At 35.6% G+C, this 27,590-nt stretch overlaps 1 protein-coding gene across 3 annotated transcripts in view; it reads right to left on the reverse strand.

The window, feature by feature from the left end:
* Nucleotides 1-3,965: 3,965 nt before the first annotated feature.
* Nucleotides 3,966-27,590, reverse strand: part of LOC150100152 (phosphatidylinositol 5-phosphate 4-kinase type-2 alpha-like) — a 224,196-nt gene continuing 200,571 nt past the window's right edge. For all 3 annotated transcript variants that reach the window (XM_090402421.1, XM_090402420.1, XM_090402419.1), the window contains one exon: nt 3,966-5,746. In XM_090402421.1, the coding sequence (XP_090258547.1) occupies nt 5,562-5,746 (185 nt within the window). In that variant the 3' untranslated portion in view covers nt 3,966-5,561. The remainder of the gene's footprint in view (nt 5,747-27,590) is intronic.

A 27,590-nucleotide genomic window follows, 5' to 3' on the forward strand; every position in this document is an offset into this window, starting at 1 on the left:
CATGATCATCTACAATATTTTCTCAGTTACCGAAAAGTCTAGAAACAAACATTTCACAAAGGGATTTTTTAGTCTTCCATATGTCTCTACACTGGTTTTACCAAGTTTTGTGTAAAGATCATCCATATATAATAGAGCTCTGGTTCCATGATCCTGCCTCAAAAACATTTTTGAATTATAGACCAGTCAAAGAACTTTTAGAATTAACATATACACTGCTCAAAACAAATAGGAGATACTTTAGTTTCTGTCGGATAATTATAAATTTCTGCAAATAATTATAACCATTGGGTACTTTATACACGAATAAATATTTCTTACTTATGGATAGGGTGTAATTGATGAGATATTGTTTAAATAATCGATATTTATTACAAATTATACATTTTAGGATGAAATAATTTTAACAAGAATAGCCAAAAATGCTTTTAATTTTTAATAGGACATATCTCCATTAACAGCCAAAACAGCAGTACATCTCGATTGCATGGACTGGATAAGATGATCACAGTTCTTGTGGGATTATTTCCTCACTCTTCTGTGAGAGCAATTTCGAGCTCTTGAAGCGATCGTGGTGGCACCAGTCGAGTAGAAACACGCCTACCTAAAGCATCCCAGGCATGTTTGATTGGATTACAATCTGGTGAATGGGCAGGCCAGTCCATTCATTCAATACCTTCTTCCTCAAACCACTCATCTACCAAATTTGCAGTGTGGAGGGACATTGCCATCCATAAAAATGAATTCTTGGCCAATTGCAGCAGCATATGGACGAACTATAGATTCCAAAATCTCATCGCGACACCTTTGGCCTGTTAAGGAACCGTTTCCAATAAAATAGAGATCAGTATGGCCACCTATACTTATTCGCCCATACCATCAATCTCCCACCTTGATGTTGGGATCTTTCACGAACAAACTGTGGATTATTTCTTGTTCCACTTTCACGCCATATCCAGATACGTTGGTTATCTGTTTGCAGACTGAACCTGGAGTCGTCACTGAAAAGTACACGAGCCCAATCCTCATGTCCAATTCAGGCTCTTTTGTGATTTGCAGTAAGTAGAATGCAAACCATTGGTCTTCAAGCATATAAACCTATGGCATGAAGACAATTTTGAACATTTTCCGTCTTCAGAAAGCGATTCCAAAATCACGAAACTACGCTTTGAGATACACAACACGTTTGGGCGACAACTTGCTCGTTTGTTCGGCTTCTAATCGACCAATGGCTCTCCAAGCGATGGATTCCAGGATATCATGTTGCTCTGCCATTTTTCACAAAATAATGGGTGTTAGGTGACAAGTTTACAATTGAAGTGAACGCAACAAACCATGCTTCTATATTCCCACATGATAATATGGCTAAGACCTGTTTCGACAGGTCTTAACATGATTTTGTATGCAGTTGCATGTTCTACACTGTTGTATGTTAAGAATATTTTAAAATAAATGTGTTACATTTGTAAATTATTTTTATAACTTTCTAAAATTATGAGAACAGATTGTATGTGATTGCAGACTCTGGTTAGTAGGAGAAAGATGGGTGATATGATAGAGGTCTATAAACTTTTGAATGGATGTTATAGCATTTCAACTGATGAAATTTTTCATTATATGGAAGGTGGGGAGAGAACATGGGGGGGGGGGGGCATCCATGGAGTTAAGGTTGTTCACAGTCAAGAAAGGGGTAAGAGCTAGGTATTTCTCACAGAGAGCAGCGAGTGAGTGGAATAATTTGCCCTTAAAGGTAGCGAGTGCATCTAGTGTAAATGAATTTAAGGGAAGGTATGATAGCTGGTTTGGATGATTTATTGCCTCCCTCGATGAGTCCTTGACTCCCTGGAGGTCTCAGATAATAATAATTTACAGGAAAACCAAAATATCCACTAATTGTTTTGAGCAGTGTATATATGCAGGATGTCCTTGAAAGAACTGGCAAAACTTTGGAAATATGTCCCATGCAACAGAAGGATGAAAAACCTTTTGTATGAACATGAGTCCACAAATGTTTTCACGCTGAGTTAGAGCTTTTATTAAACACACTACAGTAGTGAAACCAAGTGCATTTTAACAATGCTTGCAAAGCCAGGTGGTAATATTTATGTAAACATATGTGGAAATATTTGGAAACCAAGTTCATCTTAACAACAGTGATGTAGAGTCAGTGGCAATATTTAACTTGAATGTGGCTATGTACTCAAATGAGTAATTGGCAGGTACTCCCTTCATTTATAGGTGGCTGGTGAATGGCAAGTCTTGCAGCCGAATGTTTCTTGTAGCACAGATATTCAGAGCAACAGTGTAAAGATAAAGATTTAAAAAAAAAAAAAAAACTTTTTAATCCATTTTCACCTTAGAAAAGATGGGCATTTTAAGCCTACTACTGCCAAATGCGAAAAATGGGAAGATCCTAGAATCAAGATAAGCAGATTAATGATACAGAGGAATGTTTCTCACTTGGCTGCTCAGAAAATGATGCACGAGCAACAGTTGTCTCCCTACTATCTGCAGTGATGGAGACCTTGTCACCACTAGATTTTCCTGTATGATTTGTGTTCTGCTAGTGATTCCTGCAGCTGTGTGCCACTCTTTACTTCACTGTTTTTATGCTGTTTATAGATGAGCCATAGTCCACCACACACATATGATTTTGTGAATCTCCACAATGTGGCAAACAAGAATCTTCCCAGAATTGTTCCATCGTGTTATCAACAACAGTTCTGTGTCAATATCTGAGCCAACTCTGTTAGTGACTGCTAATAAGGAACTGCAGTTTTTCAACCTACACTCACAGTATGTAATTACAGAGCTTTACTGGAAAATATTTTGTAGAATGATTTGATATATTATGGACTTTAAACAGCATGGTCTCAATGCTCTTGAGTTTCTGAATAATGATACAAATTTATCCACCACTCTACTCTGCTACTGATAGATAAAGATATGCAAATCATTACTAGAGGTAGTGATTTGTGTCACTTCTGTGCGCCTCTAACCTTAATCTGCTGGAATTTTATTTGGCAACATATTCATCTCCAGTGTTAGGCCTAATGAGTCTCCACGAATTGTGGACAGGGTGTGAGATAATCTCGAATACAACAAGGTGCTTCCCCTTATTTCAGAACAAGGGGAAGCATTTGTCATTTCAGAATACCAAGGAAATGCTAACTACACATTTCACGTTATAAGCTTTAAGTAAGACACTACCATATTATCAGTGAAATTAATTCAAAATTTTGATTTGATAAATGTGATTTGTCAAAAATGTCGATTTGATAAATGCAGAACTGAACTGTGTCAGTAGCTGACCATTTCAAATAGTTTGCTTAAAAGCTTCATTTGTTTTATACCATTAAAATGAGAGTCAGACAAGGCTGTGATAGAAATGTCCAAGTATGGTTCGCCACTTGAATAAAGCTTCTAAATCAAATAAAGTATAGAGATCATGTTAGTGAAAATGTAGACACTGTGGGAGGTGTGTGAAAAATATTAAAATCATGACAACTTAAACATAATATGATGATCTTATGCATCTCTTACTATATGATGTCAGAAAAAAAGTAGTAGAATAAAATAACTGTTTTTGATTATTGCATGATTTACAGAGATCCCATGACGGCATCAGTTTAATTACATTTCATTCAGTGCTTTAATTTGGAATACATCTATAGCATGTTATAGGAAAAAACTATAACATAATGAAAAGTCCTGACCAAAAGTTTGATTGTTATCAATGATAAGTTATTTCTGCAGTCCCTACAAGTCTATTATTGTGAGAGTACATTTTGTTTCATGTACATTCGGTATATGAAACCAAATAAGAAGTTAAAGAAAATCAAAATAATAAGCTAAAAGAAAATGAACAAATGTTTGGCTTTAACTTCAAAATACTCTTCATCATGTGGTAAGTATTCATGAAAATTTATTTCATTATATTATTGAAGGGAATTCACACAGTTTCAGAAAGAGTAGAATACCAAGATTTAATTAAGATAAATGTATACAACAATATGCAAGAGCCATTCTTCTAGGCAGGGAGTATTCTTCAATTTAGTCTACATATATCAAAATGTATTAAAACGCATGGCTTATTTTGGTTCTATAGTATGGCATTACCACCAATGGAATGGCATATTTTAAGATTACGCTCATGTGACCAGTACAGTAAACAAAATTGTCATAATAATAATAAACAGATGTAAAATTAGCTTAGTATACAACATTCACAAATGTATAATAAATTCAAAATACTGATCAATTTTAACAAATAGAATAACTGAAAAACAGACACATTATCAATAACATATAAATATATAACAAACTGAAAAAAAAATTTAAAATATCTAAGAAAATTTGAATTATGTCTTAATTAAAATGCTAAATTATATTTATGAACACATGCAATTTCATACACTAAAAAAAAAGAATTTCTAAAATATTTGCAAAACACATAAATATATACAATTATACACTTCATTTCAATTCCTAACTTAATTAGGTTATAGTGCTGATTGAGCAAAGAAAAATAATGCAGAAAATTTCATCTGACTATTAATTGGAGACAGCAAAAGCTAAAGCTAATGGAATGTTTATCACAATGGAAATATTTTGGTAAATAAGTGATTTCAGATGACTAATACATTACAGTATATCAACATCTGCAGACAAATGATTATTATTAAATATTAATTTAAATAACCTTATTGGTTGTTTATTCAAAGATACATCCATTTTAAGTTATATTAATATAAAATATTGGTAAATTTCATTACACAATTCCATTCCTTTGTGGACACACATGTCAGCATTTTTTTTAAAATTATTATTATATTCTAACATAAAAACATTATATGCTGCTAACAGCAGTCATGAATCTACCATACAGTCAATAAAAGAGAATTACATTCAATTTCTATGCAACAGCTGAACTTATATATGCTGCTCTGGGAGCAACAAATTATTTAAAAATTACACTGGGAATAAGCAGATATATATATACATAAAATCTAGTGTTTCAAGCAAGAATTAAGAACTGTAAGAGATTATATAGAAAAGTCTTTTTTTTTTATTTTTTTAAATCAAATAATGCTACTTAACAGGATGTAGTGACTTTAAACAGTGTAAAAGATACTAATTTCTAAACAGACACATTTACAGGATACTGATGTATAACAACCATATTAATAACAACATCAATTACTCTGATATTTTATCAGGAACTTAATTCACATTAGCTTAAATTTCTGGCACATCTGCAGTGTATCTAAATTAATGACAAAGATAATAAGCTTCACAAATGTGTGTATTAATATCAACAAGAACAACAACAAGACAAACTGTCTCAGAAATAAAGATGAACCAAAGCAACATTCTTACCTGAGATAACTGTATTCCTAATAAATAGGTGCATATATCAGAATTAATGATTATATTTATGAATCTGTCAGCAACAGCAACTGTGTGCACACTTTTCTTAAGTAACAAGCATCAGTGAATAGCAATGGGAATCCTGTTTTGTAAATAACTATACAGCAATCATGACGTATAAGATTACAAATTTACACAATTGATTTACTTATAAATTCAAGAAGCCTTTTAGCATACTGATCAGGATGAACAGTGGATATTTCTGCACCAGTTCCATGTTTAACAGTTTTTGCGGCTTGAGCTGTACGTTTCTTTACACCATAATGCGTGAGCACATCAATGAGTGCCAGGAAATATACCTCACGCCTAGGAGCATCTAACAAAATAAAGAAGATCAATACATATTAACTGCTACTGAAAGCATATTCTGGATAAACATCTATAATTTAAATAAGCAAAATGCCAAGTTTTTATTTATTCAAAAAATATTATCTTGCCCATTCAACCCTTGTAGAATGGGCAATGTATGTATGTGCAAAAGTAATACTGAATTTTCTCTAAAAAAGTAGGAAAAATAAGAAATGTTGGTTCATTTCCCTTCTCCATAATTTTTCTCAGAACTCTCATATCTATGGTCTTCATTCTCCGATCAAATGATTTATTCCTAGCTGAACTCTCAGATCCACAAGTTAAAATTAGATGTGTAGGAAAGTTGGTAATTTCATCGGTAATTTTTGTAGTACAACAAGAATTAAATAGATGTTTATTTAGCTGCTAATATTTCCATCCTTGTTTACAACAGGTAGTGTATGAAGTGTCATGTATTTGTGAACTGGCTTACTATGATGTTAGCTTACATGTGACAATGAGCTAAGTGAGACAATTCAAATTGTAACAGACAAAAGATTTTAAGCCCTAATTTGGTACCCTCTACTGTTGCGTAAAAGTAGTATTACAGTTGTATAGGAGTTGATCTTAGGATGGCATTCTCTCAAATTTTTGGCAATTAATGCAACCATGCTTGTTAAGGTTAGGAGAATGCTTTAGCCATTGCTGTAATAAATTTAGTTTAATCCTTTATCCAAGTGTAAGCAAACAAAGTTTGCACCTGAAGTATCTTCAGGACTGAGGCTGAAGATACTTCAGGTGCAAAGAAGATACTTTGTCTTGAGTATCTTCAAGACAAAGGAGATGTGTTTTGCATTATGGGAGATACTAAGACAAGGAGTGATGAGAGCTTGGTCCACCTTTACGAGTTGCCTCAATAAAGGTCGAAACCGGTCTGGGTAGTGGCCCTTCCCTTAATGCATAGCATTATACATGTCTGAAAGGAGATGTGCTTTGCATTATGGGAGATATTAAGACATGGAGTGATGAGAGCTTGGTCCACCTTTACCAAGAGTTATCTCAGTCCTGAAGATACTTCAGGTACGAACTTTGTTTGCTTACACTTGGATCAAGGATTAAACTAAATTTATTATAGTATAACCAAGTAGGAAAAAACTTCCAACATAGCCATTGCTGACTCTAAAAATAATCTTTATGACCTGTAATGACTTCTATTTAGCATATTGGTTTTCTTCCATCTAGTCCTTAGTCAAGGGTTGTCCAAAACATGGTCTGCCAGTCCAGACTTGCCATAATAATGGTAGTGTATTTCTTATGTTCTCCAAAACAGATGTTAACAGATCTTTTTGTCTGTCCATAGACAGGTCCTTTCATTTTTATGTTACATTTCTAATAGTAATGAAGGCCTGTGTAGCTCTGTGGAGCAGACAGTCATGTTCTGTGACTGATCTTTATATGATGTCGGATATACTAGAGCAGTGGTGGCGAACTTTTTTATGTGCGCGTGCCAAAAGTTTACAAATCGAGTTGCTGACGTGCCGGGCAGTTTTTAGTAAGGGAAAAATTAAATAGAAAATTAATTTATTAATTTATAATATTATATAATATTTTATAGATAATTATTTATAATTTTATAAATATTTTATTTTATTTATAATATTTATTATATATAAATTTATAATATTATTCAGTGTAAAATTGATTTTAATGATGTTGGTTTGAAAAAAACGGTACTGAGAAAAATATTTATGTATTTTAACTCACCATACAAGCCAGCTGAGTAGGGAAGCAGCAGAAGGATGTCAACTTGTCGGCGAAATGCTTACCGTATTTACTCTAATATAACTTGCCCTCGCATATAACTCGCACCCTGATTTTACTCTACGAAAAAAAGACATTAAAAAAGTTTTGCATATACCTCGCACACGAAAAATGTTTAAACATGTTCACGTGGGGCAGTAGTAACTCGCTCCCCACGGTAACAATGTGCCTTCCCCAACAGCCATTTTATTGCAGATGCAAGAAAAACAAGTAGTTTTATTGTATCCCTGAATAAGGTACAGTAGCTTTTGCAGTCTGTGTAATATATTTCTCAACAAATAGTGTGATTCAATAGACAGCGCCGTTTTTATTCGGCTGTTTCTAATTCCACTATTATTGTCCCCTCCCAGAGAAACTATAATACATAGACTCAAACAAAACCATATGCTGCACTGAAACACAATATCTAACTAAAATTATTGTCCAATTTTTCAATTACATGAAATAAGTGTTTGTTTTATTGCATTTGAAATTCTTGATGTCATTATGACAGATCACAAAGGCTAACTTCAAATAAAATTCTACCACTAATTAAAACATGCCATATAATTACGGTGACCATACGTCCTTTATTAAAGAGGACAGTCATTTATTTCACTGCTCTGTCCTTTACATTTTTTTTTTTTTCCTAAAATGGCCATTTTGTTCTTTATTTTGTGAATTGAAATAGGAAATTGAATATTGATGCCGACATATTTAAAGATGCAATTCATAAATTTTACTAAACCTTAATTGATTATTTAAATCCATTCCCAGATTCAAAAATTAAAAAAAAAAAAATTAAAAAAACTATTCTCAACTAAATGAAGAAAATGCAAAGAAACGGAGAAGGAGCATTTCTACACTATAAATATGCATTTTGTATACCATTACATATTAATTTTTATTTATGAAATCTTTGGTTTTACATGATTAGCATGAAAATCATCTTCCATTAAATTGTAAAAAAAATCAATTTTCTTGTGGTTGGTTTTGTGGTTCAGGAATTTTTGATTTGTCATTAGTTGCTTCTTTTTGTCTCTTAGGTGAGGGAAGTTTAAAAAACTTATCCAATGTTGACTGAATCTGTCGTTTCCTTAATACCCTTCAAAAGTGATAAATGACATGGTTATTGAAAATATTGGTGGCTCTAGAAACAACACCTTGATTTGAATGCCACTTGTTAACCAATAACCAATTCTTGCAATACCCCCCCCCCCACCAGTGCTGCACGATTTTTTTTTTAACGTCAGTTGTTGGAATTGCTCACTTTTTGTTGCTGTCTTCTTTGTCCTCTGAAGACATTTGTTTTTCCTCCTTCCCTTTCTTTTTCCGTAGGTCTTCAGTGGTCAGCTCAACGTTGTGCTCCTCTACGTCTGCTTCATCAACTTCCAAATGCATGGTCTTGCCCAGGTAGACAACTGCATCTACAATGTCAATTTCGCTTTCAGATCCTTCCAATGCAGTTCCTCGGACACAGTGCGGCCATAACTTTTGTCAGATTGATTTTAGAGTTCTCACAGAAACATCTTCCCATGCCTAACTAATAAGACGCAGACAACGAAGAATATTGAAGTGATTCTTCCAGCCGTGAGGGTTAATTCTGTGTCAGTGATAACTTCGAAACATCTTTGTAAAAAGAGCTTTGGTATAAAGCTTTTTGAAGTTGGAAATAACATATCCATTGGTTGTAGGAGGGGTGTGATATTAGGAGGCAAGAACTTAATTTTGATGAAATTAAACTCTTCATCGAAATCTTCTTCCAACTGTGGTGGATATGCTGGAGCATTGTCCATTATAAGAAAAACTTTCTCAGCAGAACCTTTTCTTGTAGATATCGTTTCACTGTGGGAGCAAAGACCTCTGTCATCCACTCACAGAAGAATTCTGTGAGTGGATGACAGAGGTCTTTCATCTGTCAGATGAACAGGCTCTGCTGTTACCTCTCCACATAACGCTAAGTTTGTGCCTGTTAAAGTTCTGCTTTTTAAAGACTCTAGGATTTTCAGAGTGCTAAGTCAACAGAGGTTTTATCTTGAGGTCACCACTGGCATTGACACATAAAAGCAAAGTTAGTCTGTCGTTCATTGGCTTGTGTCCTGGCAATGCCATTTCCTCCTTAGTGATGAACGTTCTCTGAGGCATTTTCTTCCAGAAAAGCCCAGTTTCATCACAGTTGAAAACTTGTTCTGGTCTGTAACCTTCTGACTCCATCAGTTTCTGAAATTCCTTCACGAACCTTTCAGCAGCTTCTTTGGCAACACTAGCACCTTCTCCATGTCTAACAACACTATGGATACCGGTTTTATTCTTGAATTTTTCAAACCATCCTTTGCTAGCTTTAAACTCTTCGCCGATGTCTGCTACTGCTAGTGGATGGCAAGTTCTGTGAAAGATCTTTGTAAATAGTTTGAGCTTGTAAACAGATCGTGTTTTGAGATACACTATTTCCTTTCAGTTGCATGTCATTAATCCAGACGAGTGGTAAAGTTTCCATTTTCCCATAACTTTATTTCTTTGAGATGACACGATAGATCCTCCTTTGGCCACATCCAGTTCCTTATAAAAATCTGCTTTCTTCACAATTATAGCTATGGTGGATTTGGACAAGTCATACTGCTTGCACAGATCACTTTGCCTGACTCCTTTCTCATATTTTTTCAAAATCTCTTTCTTAATTTCTATTGTGATTTCTTTCTTCTCTTCTTTCTTATTTTTCATTGGACTATACTGAAAATGATGCTTATCTGGTAGATTATTCAGAAAATAAACATGAAGCTACAATAAAATACATCACTTATAAACAAATACATACAGTACGCATCATAAATACAAACCTAAAAAAATCTTCACGAAGTGTACTGTTTGTTTACACAAAGATACACAAAAAAGCATGTCACCAGAAATTCGCCGTATTTCAGATAAATACGACATAGTTACAACAATCGTTACACTAGTGACAGTTCAGCGAGTGCTCAGCTAAACGTGCATAAAAAGTTTAAAAAAAAGTATATGTAAAACAGGCTTTAGTTCATTTGGAAAGAAAAGCATTACGGTCTGTATCTCAAGTCTAGGTTCGTATCAAGAGGTCAAAATGGGATATGAAAAAAGTTTGTATCTCGAAAAGTTCATATGTCAAGGTACCACTGTAACTGGAACAGCTGTTTCGTGGAAATGGAAGTATTTGAATGGGTCCTACTACGAGAAATCCCTCTGCAGGCAAAGATCGAGGAAAGTGTTTTGTTCATTTCCAGTCACTGGAACTTAAACATAAATGAAGGTGAACTATTTGATGAAGTTTCGTGTGTTAAAAGTCATGTCACCAGTGAAAAGATCGAAGAATGGCGACAAAATGACGAGTCTACAGATGTAGATGGGTTGAAAATTGTAAATATTTCGCAGATAAACATGTATCTTTTAAAAACATTTTAAAAATCGTTGAATTCTGCTTATGTCTCCCTAGATCTAATACCCCTACTAAACGAGTACTTTCATTCGTGAACAATATGTGGACCTGTGAGAAAACCCAATTAAAAATCAAAACATTGAAAGCATTCGTTTATACCAAATGCAACTTTGAAATGAATTGTATACAGTTTTATGAATTTTTAAAACACAAACCTGATTTTTTTTAAAAAAAATTCATTCTTGCGAAAAGTATCAAAATTAAAGTTCCGCTGGAACGATAAACATTCCCCCCCCCCCGGTCGTGAATATGTTAAAACTAAGAAATATATAGTGAATGTTGTTATGACAATTTCAGATGTTATGGAATTCGGTTGAAGAGAATTGGCATTTCAACTCAACACTTGTTGTCGGTTGCCTTTGTCTTTGGGTCGCGTGATATTTTGTTAATACCACACCAATCATATCCACGTCTTCATAGCTGCTCCCTCATGTAAAGCAAATTTTAACTTGTACGTATTGTAATAATTTTTTTAAAAAAGTTGAGTAATTTATAAGCATATAAAAGGATATCACCTGTAAATCGTTGATGTGCCACAGGTTCGCCATCTATGTACTAGAGGATGAAGTTTGTTCTTAGGATAGCAGATCAAAGTTGCACATTTGACAGTTTGAATTTGGTAGGAAGGTTATATTTTATTAGTACTTTGGCTATCTTTTGAGATGTACCGCAGATATACTGAAGAGGAATAGTAGTGATTTGTTGTTATTTTCCCCAAAGGAAGGGAAAGTAGTAGGGCCACATGAAGTATTTTATTTATATGTAGCCCACTGGCCAAGAAAGTATATAGCAAAGATAGTTGTTCTGTGGAAAAAAGAGCAGAATCATCAAAACAGATAGCCCTAGCTCTGGGTGTAAGTATTTTTAGAATTCCATACATAAATCATCTGAAAGGCTAGTGACTAATTTGTCAAGAAAAGCAAACAATTATTTAATTCTTTTTCTGCTGTGAAGTGAATTTTGGGATGTTGGCTGTCACGTAAGTTACAAAGGAATGTCTTGCCTATGGGACTAAATGGCAAACACATCATAAATGAAGTATAAACCATACTAAGGGTAAATAAATTGGGGGTAATTGTGGAGGTCTTGCTTAACCAAGTTGCAGCCCAGCCCTGCATTACATTTCATCACTTTGTATCATTTTTTGTCATGGGTTTTAGTCATTACAAAACACAATTTGTTCATATAGGTCCCAAATTGCAATTTCGTTCATTCATTTAGTATCAAAACAATAGGAATTTGAGAAAGCAAGACTTGGACATACAGTCAGTAACCCTGACTGGTCCTGGTCAGTTCTGTACACTACTTAGAGGGATATGTAGAGGTGTTTTTCCCAGTTACCTACTTTTAGTCCTAAAATGGTGATCCAAATGATGTTTAAGAGCACAAACCTTTTTATAGGATTGCTGTTAATAACTTTAAATTTTAAATTTAATTTATTCTGGGATCTAAAAGTATAATAAAAAAATAGGAGCAACAAAATATTAAAAGAACAGGAAATGCTTAAATTACACAGCATAATATCTACAGGTATTTTAACAGTAATAAAAATGTTTCACAAAAATCATTCATTTCTGTAATTCCTAAGTTTCTGAAGGCCAACAATTTTTTGGTGAAATATTTTGGAATTAACATTTTTTTTATTACAAAGTGGAATAAAAATTCTCTTCCAGGGATTTGCCTTTACTTCTAGTAACAGTTTTCACTTTCTTTACATAATTTATATTTCAAAGGATTTCACCATAACAATAAGATAACTAATTTAATAAATTTCATTGGGTTTGGCATAGAGGCCTACTTAGCAAACTGTCATACCGCTGTCTCCTACATTCTGCAACTCGACTGCTAACCTTCTCACTGGTTGCTCACTATGTTTGATGGACAGTTTCCTCTGCTCAGATTTCCCCACCAATGCTGGAGTACTCCAGGGTTCTGTTTCTTTCACCCACTCTCTTCCTCTTGCATATAAATGAACTGTTCTCACAAACTTACAATCCTATCCATAGTTTTTGCTGACGACAGCTCCTTTTCATTTGACAAGCCTTGTAGTACTCAAGTATTAGAATCCTCAAGATCCACCACAAACAATGCCGTGAATTCCAATCTCCTAGCAATATCCCAATGGGGCAAACTGGCAACTATAATCTTTTAGACTTCAATGCCATCAAAACTCAGTCTTGTCTGATCTCTCACAAGAAAGAACTCACAGCTCTTTCTCTTACCCTCAATAATATCCAGATATCCAAACATGAGCAGATTTCCCTTCTTCGACTGACCTATATCTCTGACCTTTCCTGGCATAAACACAACTATAGCTTCTGCAGCCACCAAAAAACTTTGTATTTTTTGTGCACAAGACACTATTCACACCTTCACAGCTGCTAACTTTATACAAATCCCAAATCCTCCTTAAGACTGCTCAGTTCTATCCAGAAGAGGGTAATTCTAGATACTTTCATACTCTGCCGAATTGGCAACTATTATATCTTACTTACCATTATAATAACGGAATTAACTCACGTAAAATATTCTTTATTCGTAGACTTATCAGTACAGGTACAAAGGCTAATTAAACAAAAGTAGCAAAGGTTAAATTTCCTAAATTTATTTAAACAAAAACAAACAAAAAATTATTTTTTATTATTTTATATATATATATATATATATAAGGGGTGCTTAAGGGTCAAAGCTGTATAACTGAGAGGAGACCTCCACATAGCCTTTAAAGGAATGCGGAGAACCGACCAGGGCTTCTGACCTAATGTCCAATCCTCACCTTCTCGTGGTGCACCCTGTTGGGTATCTACTTTGATACTGAACGAACGAGGATGGGCTGGCAATTTGGGATTTAGCCGACCAAATTGTATTCTTATTGGTTAAACCAAAATAAAAAATGATGGTACAACATGACAAAATTTCATGCCGGCTGGGGCGTCGCCCGGTTAAACAAGGCCCCCGTTGTTTTCGCCAGGGAACCAGGGCGAACAGCGAAAAGTCAGCTACTGGAACAAATCTGAAAACAAACCCCAGCTCAACATCACCAGAGTTAAAGATCGGTACTATCAACGTCAGAAGCCTGAATGGCAAAGAAATGGAGCTAGCTGAGGAATTAGATAAGTACCAGATCGACATAATAGGGGTGACTGAAACAAAAAAGACCAAAACTGGTGAGATCTTTCTGAGCAATAAATACAAAATGTTATATTCAGGCAATAACAATCAAGGAAAAGAAGGAGTAGCCATAGTATTCAACACAAAATACGAGGCTAATCTTCTTGAATGGCAGTCAGTCTCAAGTAGAGTAATGTGGGCAAATATGAGAATGGGGAACTGGACAATGAGACTTATTTGTGCCTATGGTCCCACAGAAGGTTCTACTAAGGTAGAAGTGGAGGAATTTTTTGACGCTTTAGAAAAAGCAACTGACACAATGAAAAAGGAAAAGTTGGTCCTTGTTGGGGATCTAAATAGCAGAGTAGGAAATGATTGTGAGACATACAAAAATATTTTGGGAAAATTTGGAGAAAAGAGCAAAGCTAATAATAATGGCAAATATCTGTTGGATTTCTGCTCAGGACATGGACTGGTTATTACTAACACCATGTTCCAACATAAAAATGTGCACAAATTCACATGGAGAGAAGAGGCTAGGAATAAGAAAAGTCTCATTGACTATGTTATTGTTGATAGTGATGTTTTCTCCCTGGTGCAGGACACCAGAGTGTACAGAGGATTTGAAATTGGAAGTGATCACTATTTAGTCTTGAGCAGGATAAAATTGAATTTCATATTGAAAAGAATAACATGTAAGAAAGTTTTAAAGCGAATAAAAGTTGAGCAGCTCTCAGATGTAAACTGTAGACTAAAATACAGAAATATTATTGAAAATAATAACATGTAAGAAAGTTTTAAAGCGAATAAAAGTTGAGCAGCTCTCAGATGTAAACTGTAGACTAAAATACAGAAATATTATTGAAAAGAAAATGAAAGAGTTTGAGAACAGGAATCAAACCTTGGAGATTCAGTGGCAAACTCTGAAGGAAACATTGATTGATTCTGCCAGAGAGGCATGTGGTGAGGTTGTGTGCAAAGATAAAAAAATCAGAACTCCCTGGTGGACACAGGAAGTTAAAGAGGCAGTGAAGGAAAAGAAGAAAGCATATCAAAAGTTCCTGGCAAATAAGTCAGCTTTTACTCTTACAGAATACAGAGACAAATGTAAGAAAGCTAAACAGTGTGTAAAACTAGCTAAACAAAAGTCATGGGAGGACTTTGGCAAGAATATAGAAAATAAATATCAAGAAGGTGGCAAAATATTCTGGAGGTTGTTGAAGAAGCTTAGGAATGGAGGAAAGAGTGCTGTAAAAGGAATTAGAGATGATAAAGGTGAAATGAAAACAGGAGAAAAAGATATCCTTGAAGTATGGAGTAATTACTTTGAAAAACTGCTAAATGAAACAAGCAGTGATGACAGCACAGTGATAAAAAACACTGACCAGGCATGCAGTCAGGAATACATATCCATACTTGAAGTAGAAGAAGCCATCAAAGGCTTGAAATGTGGAAAGGCAGCAGGAGTAGATGATATTCGACCAGAAATGCTGAAGTATGGTGGTATAAGAGTCTTACAGTGGCTGCACTGCATAGTTCAGAAAGCCTGGACAGAGGGACGAATTCCCGATGATTGGAGTAGAGCTCTCATAGTACCCATATATAAAAAGGGAAATAAAACTGAATGTGAGAATTACAGAGGTATTTCCCTACTGAGTGTTCCTGGCAAGATCTATGCAAGTATACTTGAGAAACGGTTGAGAAGAATTGTGGAAGAAAAGCTTGGTGAAGAACAAGCTGGATTCAGGCCAAATAGAGGCTGTCAGGATCAGATCTTCACTTTACGACAAATAGTCGAGAAAGCATGGGAATATAACAAAGATCTGTATTTAAGTTTCGTCGATTTGGAAAAGGCATATGACAAGGTGCCAAGAGAGAAGCTATTCAATACGCTGCAGTTATATGGTGTCAATGGGGCATTATATCAAGCAATACTTAGTCTTTATTTGAGTTGTGAGTCAGCAATTAGAATTGAAGGAAGTACAGGAAGATGGTTTAATGTTAAATCTGGTGTGAGACAAGGATGTACATTATCCCCTCTGTTATTCATTATCTATATGGATCACATTATGAAGGAATGTGGTATTAAACCTGATATCAAAATTGGAGATGTTAATGTCAGCTCTTTGCTTTATGCGGATGATGTTATACTTCTAAATAAATCCGCTACAAGTCTGCAAGATTCTCTGACTAAATTGAATAGCTGTTGTAATAGATATGGTATGAAGGTCAGCAATAAAAAGACAAAGACAATGAAAATAGGCAGAATCATTGAAAATGTCAACTGTGTTGTGAATGGAGAACCTGTGGAACAAGTAAAACGTTTCAGCTACTTAGGCACAATTTTTACTGAAGATGGTAAACTAAATATAGAAATAGACAACAGAATCAGCAAAGCTGGTATCGTGGGAAGTCAATTGAATAAATTCATATGGAATAAGAAAGAAATTAGTCGGAACACTAAATTAGCTGTATACAAGACTGTGTTCAAACCAATTTTAACTTATGGATCTGAGAGCTGGGTCAGAAGTAAAACACTTGACCAAAGACTAGAGACCGCAGATATGAGAGTCCTGAGAAAGATTAGAGGCGTGAACAGATGGCATCAATGGCAATATCATATTAAAAATGAGGATATTAGGAAAGAACTTGACATTGTCAGCATCCAGGAATGCGTTAGCAGAGCTAATCTCAGATGGTATGGTCACTTAAATAGAATGGGAGAGGAAAGATTAACAAAACAAGTGTTCTCTGCCAGGTTGGCAGGAAAACGACCCAGAGGAAGACCAAGATATAGGTGGATTGATACGGTACAAAGTGCCTTAGACGATAGAAATATAAGATCTGATAATGTTGGAGTCTTGACAAGTAACAGACTGATTTGGAGGAAAATTGTAGATAGGAAGTTAGTAATGATGTAATTTTTTCATGTAGTACTGTCATATCCTGTACACCCCCTTGAGGGTACATGGCAGGAATTTGATGATGATGATGATGATGATATATATATAATGTGTGTGTGTATACAATTACAAGTTAGGAAAGATTTGCTGATTTATAGAGTACTATCTCCCACAAGGGGGGGAAAGACATAGACCATCGGATCTGTTTAGGTTAGGGGAGAGAAGTAAAGTTTCACATGTTTCTTTGTAAAGCCGTTCCATTAGGAACTGACTTTTGTCTTGTTCCACTGAACTCTATGCCTAGTGTTGATGGCATGCTCTGCAAGTCCAGATTGTTCAGGTTCAAGGTACTGGATATAGGACTTGTGTTCTTTTAACTGGATCAGAGCAGATCTTTCTGTTTGTCCGAAATATGATAACCCACAAGAGCGGGGAATCTGGTAGACACCTGGATAGATGAAATGTGGGAGCTTGTAATTTGGAGACATGAGGAATGTGGGGATTTTTCTGATGGGTCGAAAGGCCACACAAATATTTAGTGGTTTTAACACTTTAACTATGCGTTCGCTAACACCTTGCACATAGGGGATAGGTATATGCATAAGTTCTTCTGTATTTGAAGAGGATGCTAAAGCACGACTACTTAAAGCTCTTTTTATGAAGGATTTTTTATAACCATTGGATATGAAGCAGGAATTAATATATTGTAATTCATTTCGTAAAAGAAATTTTTCAATACATGGGGATTAGGGAGAAAACAAGGGGTAACACTTGGAAGTCATCTAAGATTGTGATTAGTAAGGGTGTGCAAATTATGTTCCTTATTTGAAGAGTGGTGAATGCCCCAACAGTATATAAGTTTAAGGAGATGTATGATAGGTATTGTGTTAATGGATAGCATGGGCTTCCTATGATGAGTTGTTTTACTACATGGAGTACTCACACAAATAATAATAATAATTTAACTTCTCTACTTTTACTAAAGGAAGTGTTTGACTTGCTTTAGTAAAAGTAGAGTAGCAACAAATAGGAAATTGTCCATTTCTTATAACATAATTGTAATTATCAGTAATAAGGATAGAAAAATCAGAATCCCATGGTGGACACAGGAAGTTAAAGAGGCAGTGAAGGAAAAGAAGAAAGCATATCAAAAGTTCCTGGCAAATAAGTCAGCTTGTGCTCTTAGAGAATACAGACAAATGTAAGAAAGCTAAATACTGTGTAAAACTCGCTAAACAAAAGTCATGGGAGGTTGTTGAAGAAGCTCGGAAATGGAGGAAAGAGTGCTGTAAAAGGAATTAGAGATGATAAAGGTGACATGAAAACAGGACAAACAGATATCCATGAAGTATGGAGTAATTACTTTGAAAAACTGCTAAATGAAACAAGCAGTGATGACAGCACAGTGGTAAAAATCACTGACCAGGCATGCAGTCAGGAATACATATCCATACTTGAAGTAGAAAAAGCCATCAAAAGCCTGAAATGTCAAAAGGCAGTAGGAGTTGATGATATTTGACCAGAAATGCTCAAGTATGGAGGTATAAAAGTCGTACAGTGGCTGCACTGCATAGTTCAGAAGGTGTGGACAGAGGGAAGAATTCCAGATGATTGGAGTAGAGCTCTCATAGTACCCATATATAAAAAGGAAAAAAAAAAAAACGAATGTGAGAATTACAGAGGTATTTTATTACTGAATGTTCCTGGTAAGATATATGCAAGTATACTTGAGAAACGGTTGAGAAGGATTGTGGAAGAGAAGCTTGGTGAAGAACAAGCTGGATTCAGGCCAAACAGAGACTGTCAGAATCAGATTTTCACTTTATGACAGATAGTTGAGAAATCATGGGAATATAACAAAGATCTGTATATAAGTTTTGTAGATCTGGAAAAGGCATATGACAAGGTGCCAAGAGAGAAGCTATTCAATATGTTACAGTTATATGGTGTCAGTGGGGCATTATATCAAACAACACTTAGTCTTTAGCTGAGTTTTAAGTCAGCAGTTAGAATAAAAGGAAATACAGGAAGATGGTTTATTGTCAAATCTGGTGCCAGACAAGGATGTACATTATCTATATGGATCACAATATGAAGGAAAGTGGTATTAAACATGATATCAGAATTAGAGATGTTAATGTCAGCTCTTTGCTTTATGCAGCTGATGTTATACTTCTAAATAAATCCACTACAATTCTGCAAGATTCCCTGATTAAACTGAATAACTGTTGTAATAGATATGGTATGAAGGTCAGCATTAAAAAGACAAAGACAATGAAAATAGGCAGAAACATTGAAAATATCAACTGCATTGTGAATGGAGAGCTTATAGAACAAGTAAAACATTTCAGTTACTTAGGCATGATTTTTAGTGAAGATGGTATGTTAAATATGGAAATAGACAACAGAATCAACAAAGCTGGTAACGTAGGAAGTCAATTGAATATATTATATGGAATAAGAGAGAAATTAGCTGTATACAAGACAGTGTTTAAACCAATTTTAACTCATGGATCTGAGAGCTGGGTTAGAAGTTAAAACACTTGACCAAAGACTAGAGACTGCAGATATGAGAGTCCTGAGAAAGATTAAGAGAATGAACAGATGGCATCAATGGCAATATCATATTAATAACGAGGATATTAGGAAAGAACTTGATATTGTCAGCATCCAGGAATGCATTAGCAGAGTTAATCTCAGGTGGTATGGTCATTTAAGCAGAATGGGAGAGGAAAGATTAGCAAAACAAGTGTTTTTCTGTCAGGTTGGCAGGAAAAAGACCCAGAGGAAGACCAAGATATAGGTGTATTGATACAATAAAAAGTGCCTTAGAAGACAGAAATATAAGACCTGATAATATTGGAGTCTTGATATTTAACAGACTGATTTGGAGGGAAAATTGTAGATAAGATGTAGATGTAAATTTTTCTTGTAGTACTGTACACCTCTTGAGAATATATATCAGGAATTTGATGATGATGATGAGTAATTTAATTTTTAATATCTGTGTGAGATTATTTTCAGCTTTTCTTTATTCCAATAACATTTTCGTATACTGCAGTAAAATTTAACAGCTCTCAATATTTCACTTCACTGAATTCCTAGTTATGATTCACATGTATAATGGCCATTAAACTTAAACTGTTTCCCTTGAAGATTTCAGCTATCTCTCTCCCACCCACCAAAATCATGCATTTATAACAAATAGAAAATCAACTGCAACTAAACACAACTAATATTACATTTAAACATATGTATGTTTATAATATTTATAAGAATGGACCATTAATATGAATTGAATAAGCTCTAAATTTGAGTAAAAGAAAATGACTCCAAGTTTAATGTTAGTAACTGTAAAGTGATGCATTTAGGTGTGGTGAGATTTCCAGCAGCATATTATATTAGCGAGGATTACACTAAAAGAAGTTGATGATGGCACAATGGTGGATAGAAATTTGAAGTTCAAAGATCACATAGCAAAAGTTGCAAATACAACTCAGAGGATAATTGAGATGGTGAAGCAAACCTTGACATGTAAGGATAAGGAAGTCATTTTGCCTCTTTATAAGGCCTTGATAAGACTGCATATTGTGCACATATTTGGTCTTCTGGGTTCCAAGGGGATAAATAAGCTATGGAAAGGGTACAAAGAGGAGTTACAAATATTACATCCAGATTATGGGATTTAGATTATGAGGACAGATAGCAAGTAAGTGGATTACAGACTAGTTAATAAAAGAAAAAAAAAGGGTGATATGATAGAGGGGCTATAAACTTCTGAATGGATGTTATAGGATATTGTCTGATAAAATTTTTTGTTATATGGAAGATAGAGAGAGAACATGAGGGTATCCATGAAAGTTAAGTTTCTTCACAGTCAAGAAAGGGGATAAGAGCTAGGTTTTACTCTCACAGAGCAGTGAGTGTGTGTGGGATAGTTTGCCTTTAGGGGTAGTGAGTGCATTGAGTGTGAATGAATTTAAGGGAAGTATGACAGCTGGTTTGAGTGATTTATAGTCTCTCTCTCTCTCTCTCTGTCCTTGACTCCCTGGAGGTCTCAGATAATAATTTTTTTTTTCTTTTCCAAAATAAATTAAATGCAAGCATTCTTATTATTTGCCTTCCAATAATGTTGAACTGTGTAAGTACACCAATAATGACTTGCAAATATTCCCAAATACATGTATATACTCTTCAAAAGTCGCAAAACTATATATATATATATAAAGCAGCAAACTATAATACTGAAGTACCATTTCATGAATATGAAATGGTATTTCAGTTTCAAAACCAAATCTGGTGAATTGTGTACTGTCCAATCATCATCCAAAGGGCGTTTTCAAAACATGTGTGATATATTAAGTACAACATGTTTCAAATAAATTTCATACTCTGCATGTCAAATTTCAATAAACCAAGTAATTGTTCCAATATGTCTCTTTATGTTAGAAATTTAAAGTATTACAATAAAAAAGTGAATGAATATCAATCACAAATGAATATGTCTGATTATGAACACTTCATTTAAGAGCTGATCAACTTTGTTTTTCATCTGATACTGCACTGAAATAATTTCCAATAAACACGAGTGAAATGTGATTATATTACCGGATGTTTAACATTTACATTCATGTTACAAACGATTATTTATACAGTAGACACTCACTATAGTGAATACCATTATAATGAAATGATGCTATAAAAGGGGGGGGGGGTTGCCACTAGAGGAATTTGCAGTGTGTAGTGTTCGTGAAAGCTCCTGATAATATAAGTGTTATTTTCAGTTATCGTTGATAAATTTACTTTAATATTGCATAGTTTTGTTTGCCTTGCGTATCTTAGTGCATCTGTGTGTGTGTGTTTTTGGTGTTTTATAATTTATAATTTGATAAAATACGTTACAAGTAAGTATGGCTCCAGTAAGAAGGAAAATGGCAGCCAGTAATGATGGTTCGCCATCTTCTCTCAAGAACGGTAATATAAAGGAGATGAGTCAGTGTATTATCTGAGAAATGTACGCTTTGCGGAGTGCGGTCGGAGTGTGGTTAGATGATAATAAAGGAGTGAATGTGTGTAGAAAATGTAGGGAGAATGAGGAATTGAAGTGTATTTCGGATCGTGAGTGTGATATTTTTGTCAAACTTCAGAATGAAGAAAATAGAGATATGACAAGAAACGGCGAGGTTGTACCAGAGAATTGTAAGAGTGTGAATGGTAGTATTAATGGTTTTACAGAGAATAAAAAAGATGAGATAGATGCAATGAGTGAGATTGCGTTGTTGAATGGTGCGATACAAAGGGCAAAACAGCAGCTAGAGCGTATGAGCAAAAGTCGACTGAATGAACCAGCCAATAATAAAAAATATGACAGGAAAAATAGGCGTATGAGTGTGAACATGAACAAAATGAAGGATTGAGTGCTGTATGGAGACTCGTCAGTACAAGGTGTGTTAGTAGAGGATTTGACAAAATCGTACCAACTTGGTGCGACCATAAAGGATGTAACTGAGTCTATTAGAGAGCAAAAGGAAAGGGTGAAAGAAATGATTGTTGTGGCAGGTACGAATGATTTGAAAGGAGATAAAATGGAAATGATAGAAGACCTGAATGAATTGTTTGAGGTAGCAAAAGAAAAGAGTGAGAGAGTTAGAATGATTAGTCTTTTGCCACGGTATGACAGTGAAATGTTTAAAAGGAGGGCCATAATTGCGAATGACTTTATGTGTGGGTTATGTATGACGAGTGGTGTGGAATTTGTGGACGTGTGGAGTGAGTTCGATGGGCGAAAGGATCAATATAAGATGGATGGTTTGCATTTGAATGGTTACGGTGTAAGGAGACTTGAGAAAGTGTTGCTGAATGTAGTGGATGTGCAAATTTAGGGAAACTAGATTTATTAAGGGGAGGGAGAAGATATACAGTCCTTAGGGAGGCAGTTGAATGTATGAATGAATATAATATGCCTGAGCGAATAAGGACAACAAATCAGAGTGGGATAGTTAATATAAGGCATCAAGGTAGGGTTGGAGCTAATTTAAGACCCCCCATTAGCTCCAACCCTACCTTGAAGGAAGAGTTTTTGGCCATGGTTGGCACTTCCAGACCACAGGTTATTGGTATTAGTGAATCATGGCTGACTGTAGATGATATAGCTAGTGGGATTGAATGTGATGGGTATATAGTATGTTCAGGAATGACAGGGAGAATAAAATGGGGGGGGGGGGAAAGAGTATTGTTGATGATAGCTGATGAGCTGCAGCCAAGGAGAATAGACGTTGAATTGCAGGATAGAGAAAAGAGCACATTTGAGGCCATTTAGTGTGAGATTGTGACTAGCAGAAATAAATATACAATTGGGTGCTGCTATAGACCAGGTCATGGAAAAGATGGTGGTGACAGTACACAAGAAAATAGAAGAAATGAGTGGAAGGAGGGTAATTATTATGGGAGATTTCAACTATGGTCGCACTGATTGGAGTGAGGAGAGGACACACGGGAGAAAGGAATTGGATTTTATGCGGTTATTAAGGGATAACTACCTGCGACAGCATGTAATGGAAAATACTAGGGGTCAGAGAGTGCTTGACCTAGTAATTACATCTGAGGATTTGGCTGTAACAAATATCTCACCAATTGGTGAGAGTGATCATAGGGTCTTGACTTGGGAGGTGGCTAAAGGTGTGGAATTTTCAATTAAGACAGGGTACATGTGGAATTATCGGGCTGGAAAGTATGACAAGCTTAGGAGTTTGATTGGTTCAGTGCCATGGCATGTACACCTGCAAGGGGTAGATGTTGATAGTGCATGGGAGGCAGTTAAGAAGTGTTTGCATGAAGCAATGGTTGACTGTATACCTAGAGTCCAAATAATAAATCAAGTAGTGGTTAAATGGATGAATAACACCATTAAGCTTGAGCTACAAAAAAAGAAACAACTATGGAGGGAATTTAAGGAGAAAGGTGACCGGCAGGCACATAAAGGGTATAAAGCGCAGGCCAGAAGGGTAACGAGCATGGTAAGAAAAGCAAAAAAGGATTAAGAAAGAACATTGGTCATGCAAGCTAAAGAGAATCCTAAACAGTTTTTTAGATATGTAGCAAGTAAAAGGAAAAATGTACATGGCAGAATGATTTTAAAGAATGCCAATGGTAGGGAGGTAACTGAATCAATTGATATAGTTGAGTTACTGAGTGAGCACTTTGCAAGAATATATCATCCAAGTGGTGACATTGCAGAAACGAATAAACCAGTAGATTATATGGGAATTGTGGTGAATGAAGTGGAGGTGAGTAGTCTATTGCATAACCTCAATGTCAATACATCTGTGGGATTGGATGGTATACCAGCTCGTGTCGTACGAGAAGCAGCTTAAGAATTGTCAGTACCCTTGACCATTTTGTTTAATTTGAGTCTCGGGTCTGGGTTAGTCCCGAGGGGGTGGAAAGAGGGGAAAATAGTTCCACAGCATAAAGGTGGTTCCAAGACTGCTATTGAAAATTACCGATTAGCATATCAGGAATCATTGTCAAGGTCTTAGAGAAATTAGTCAAGAAAAGAATACAGGATTGGATAGATGAAAATGGGATATTGTATGGGGGACAACATGGTTTTGTGAAGGGTAGATCATGCCTCAGTAACTTGCTCACATTTTATAACACAGTGACGGCTGAACTGGATAGGGGTAATGGGTTTACAGTGATACTACTGGACCTTGCCAAGGCCTTTGATAGGATACCACATGGAACCCTAATCAGTAAACTGGAGCACATGGGGATAGATATAGGGTTGGTGAGATGGATAGGAGGGTGGTTGAAGGAGAGATACCAGAGAGTGGTTTATTCAGGAGTGGAGTCTAAAAGATGGCTTGTGACTAGTGGTGTGCCACAGGGCTCTGTTCTTGGACCACTGCTTTTCAATTTGTTCATCAATGATATAGGAAAGGATTTGAGAGGAAGTGTTCACTTGTTTGCTGATGATGCAAAGTTGGGTAGAGCAATTGTGAGTGCACAGGATGTCAAAATTTTACAGGATGATTTGGATAGTTTGGAGGACTGTGCTAGGAAAAATGGATGTCAATTTAATGTGGCAAAGTGTAAGGTTATGCACTTTGGGGTGAAAAGAATAGCAGCAGTATATCGCATTGGTGGAACCGTGCTCCAGGATATTGATGAGGCCAGGGATTTGGGAGTGTTGGTGGATAGGGAATTGAAGTTTAGGGGGCACACTGCAAAAGTGACTAAATCAGCTCATCAAATCACTTGGCTTCTGAAAAATACTTTAACATGCGGAGACAAACAAGTTGTTGTTCCTCTGTATCGAGCGTTGATAAGACCCCATCTGGACTACTGTGCCCAGTTATGGGCACCAGGGTTTCTTCGTGATGGGGAGGAAGTGGAGAGGATCCAGAGACAAGTGACCAAGATGATAGCAGGTCTGTGGAATGAACCTTATGAGAATAGGTTGAAGATTTGTGGGTTGCAGAAACTGGCCGATAGGCGAAGGAGGGATGATATGATTGAGACATTCAAGTTACTGAAGGGTTTCTATAAGATTGATTCAGAAGATATTTTTGGAAATATGACTGGTGGTGGGAGGACTAGGGGCCATGCATGGAAGCTGGGCAAGAGCATGGTTGACAAGGGTTTACTTGGAGGTTTACTAGGTTTTTTACTTGGAGAGTGGTGAATGAGTGGAATAAGCTTCCAGAGTCTGTTGTGGGTGCTACGACCGTAAATGAGTTCAAGGCAAGGTATGATAGATACGGTGTCAATGTCGAATAGTTGTTCTTGACGTGATGTTAGGGCCTCCCTCGATGAGTCTGTCGACTCCTTGGTGTTGCCTGGAACAATAATAACAAACAATGGAAAAGATCTGGCGAATGAACAGATAGAATGAGTCTCCTGCGGTGAGTTTTTTGACTCCAATGAGTGTCCATATAAATAATAATAATAAACTAATGCTATTTCAAGCTCACTATTGCAAACAGTAAGAGCACAAAAGCATCATGATAATGAAATGAATTTCCCCACATATGACAACAAAATACTGCTGGTGAGCAATGCTGTAAATAACTAATTATTCACAGTTTGTATTGAAACTAAATTATAACAGAAAAGTACAAAATTAGATTCTTTGTTCACATTATACAGTAGATGCTCACTACAGCAAACATCACTATAACAAATTACAGAAAATTTCTGGTCTAAATCCCATAGAATAAATGCTCCTTTAAGTTCACTATAACAAACAGCAATATAGAGAGCTGTATAACAGCCAAGAAGCTTCAGTAAAAACAGATTTGGAGAAATACACAATGTTTAAGTGGAAAAAGGGGGGGGGGGCAGCGGGGAAGTATACTGTGGCCCTATCTTTTCATCATCATCAAATTACTGATATGTACCGTCAAGGGGTGTACAGGATACGATAGTACTACGTGAAAAATTTACATCATTACTAACTTTCTATCTACAATTTTCCTCCAAATCAGTCTGTTACTTGTCAAGATTCCAACATTATCAGATCTTATATTTCTATTGTCTAAGGCACTTTGTACCGTATCAATCCACCTATATCTTGGTCTTCTTATGGGTCGTTTTCCTGCCAAACTCGTAGAGAACACTTGTTTCGCTAATCTTTCCTCGTCCATTCCGTTTAAGTGACCATACCACCTGAGATTAGCTCTGCTAATGCATTCCTGGATGCTGACAAAGTCAAGTTCTTCCCTAATATCCTCGTTTTTAATATGATATTGCCATCTGTTCATGCCTCTAATCTTTCTCAGGACTCTCAAATCTGCGGTCTCTAGTCTTTGGTCAAGCGTTTTACTTCTGACACAGCTCTCAGATCCAGAAGTTAAAAATGGTTTGAACACTGTCTTGTATACAGCTAACTTAGTGTTCCAACTAATTTCTCTCTTATTCTATATGAATTTATTCAATTGACTTCCTACCATACCAGCTTTGTTGATTCTGTTGTGTATTTCCATATTTAATTTACCATCTTCACTAAAAATTGTGCCCAAGTAGCTGAAAAGTTTTACTTGTTCCACAGGTTTTCTGTAATAAAACATAGTTCACATTTTCAATGATTTTACCTATTTTCATTGTCTTTGTCTTTTTATTGCTGACCTTCATACCGTATCTATTACAACAGTTATTCAATTTAGTCAGGGAAACTTGCAACCTTGCAGCGGATTTATTTAGAGTATAACATCGTCCGCATAAAGCAAAGAGCTGACATTAACATCTCCACTTCTAATATCATGTTTAATACCACTTTCCTTCATAATGTATTCCATATAGATAATGAATAACAGAGGGAATAATGTACATCCTTGTCTCACAGCAGATTTAACATTAAACCATTTTCCTGTACTCCCTTCAATTCTAACTGCTAACTTGCAACTCAAATAAAGACTAAGTATTGCTTGATATAATTTTCCATTCGCACCTTATAACTGTAACGTATTAGATAGCTTCTCTCTTGGCACCTTGTCATATACCTTTTCCAGATCGACAAAACTTAAATACAGATATGTTTGTTATATTCCCATGCTTTCTCAACTATTTGTCATAAAATGAAGATCTGATCC

The sequence above is a fragment of the Typopeltis vanoorti genome, chromosome 13 (genome assembly GCF_054136105.1).
Source record: "Typopeltis vanoorti isolate ZY-2024b chromosome 13, IOZ_Tvanoo_1.0, whole genome shotgun sequence".
In the NCBI taxonomy this organism is placed as follows: domain Eukaryota; kingdom Metazoa; phylum Arthropoda; class Arachnida; order Uropygi; family Thelyphonidae; genus Typopeltis; species Typopeltis vanoorti.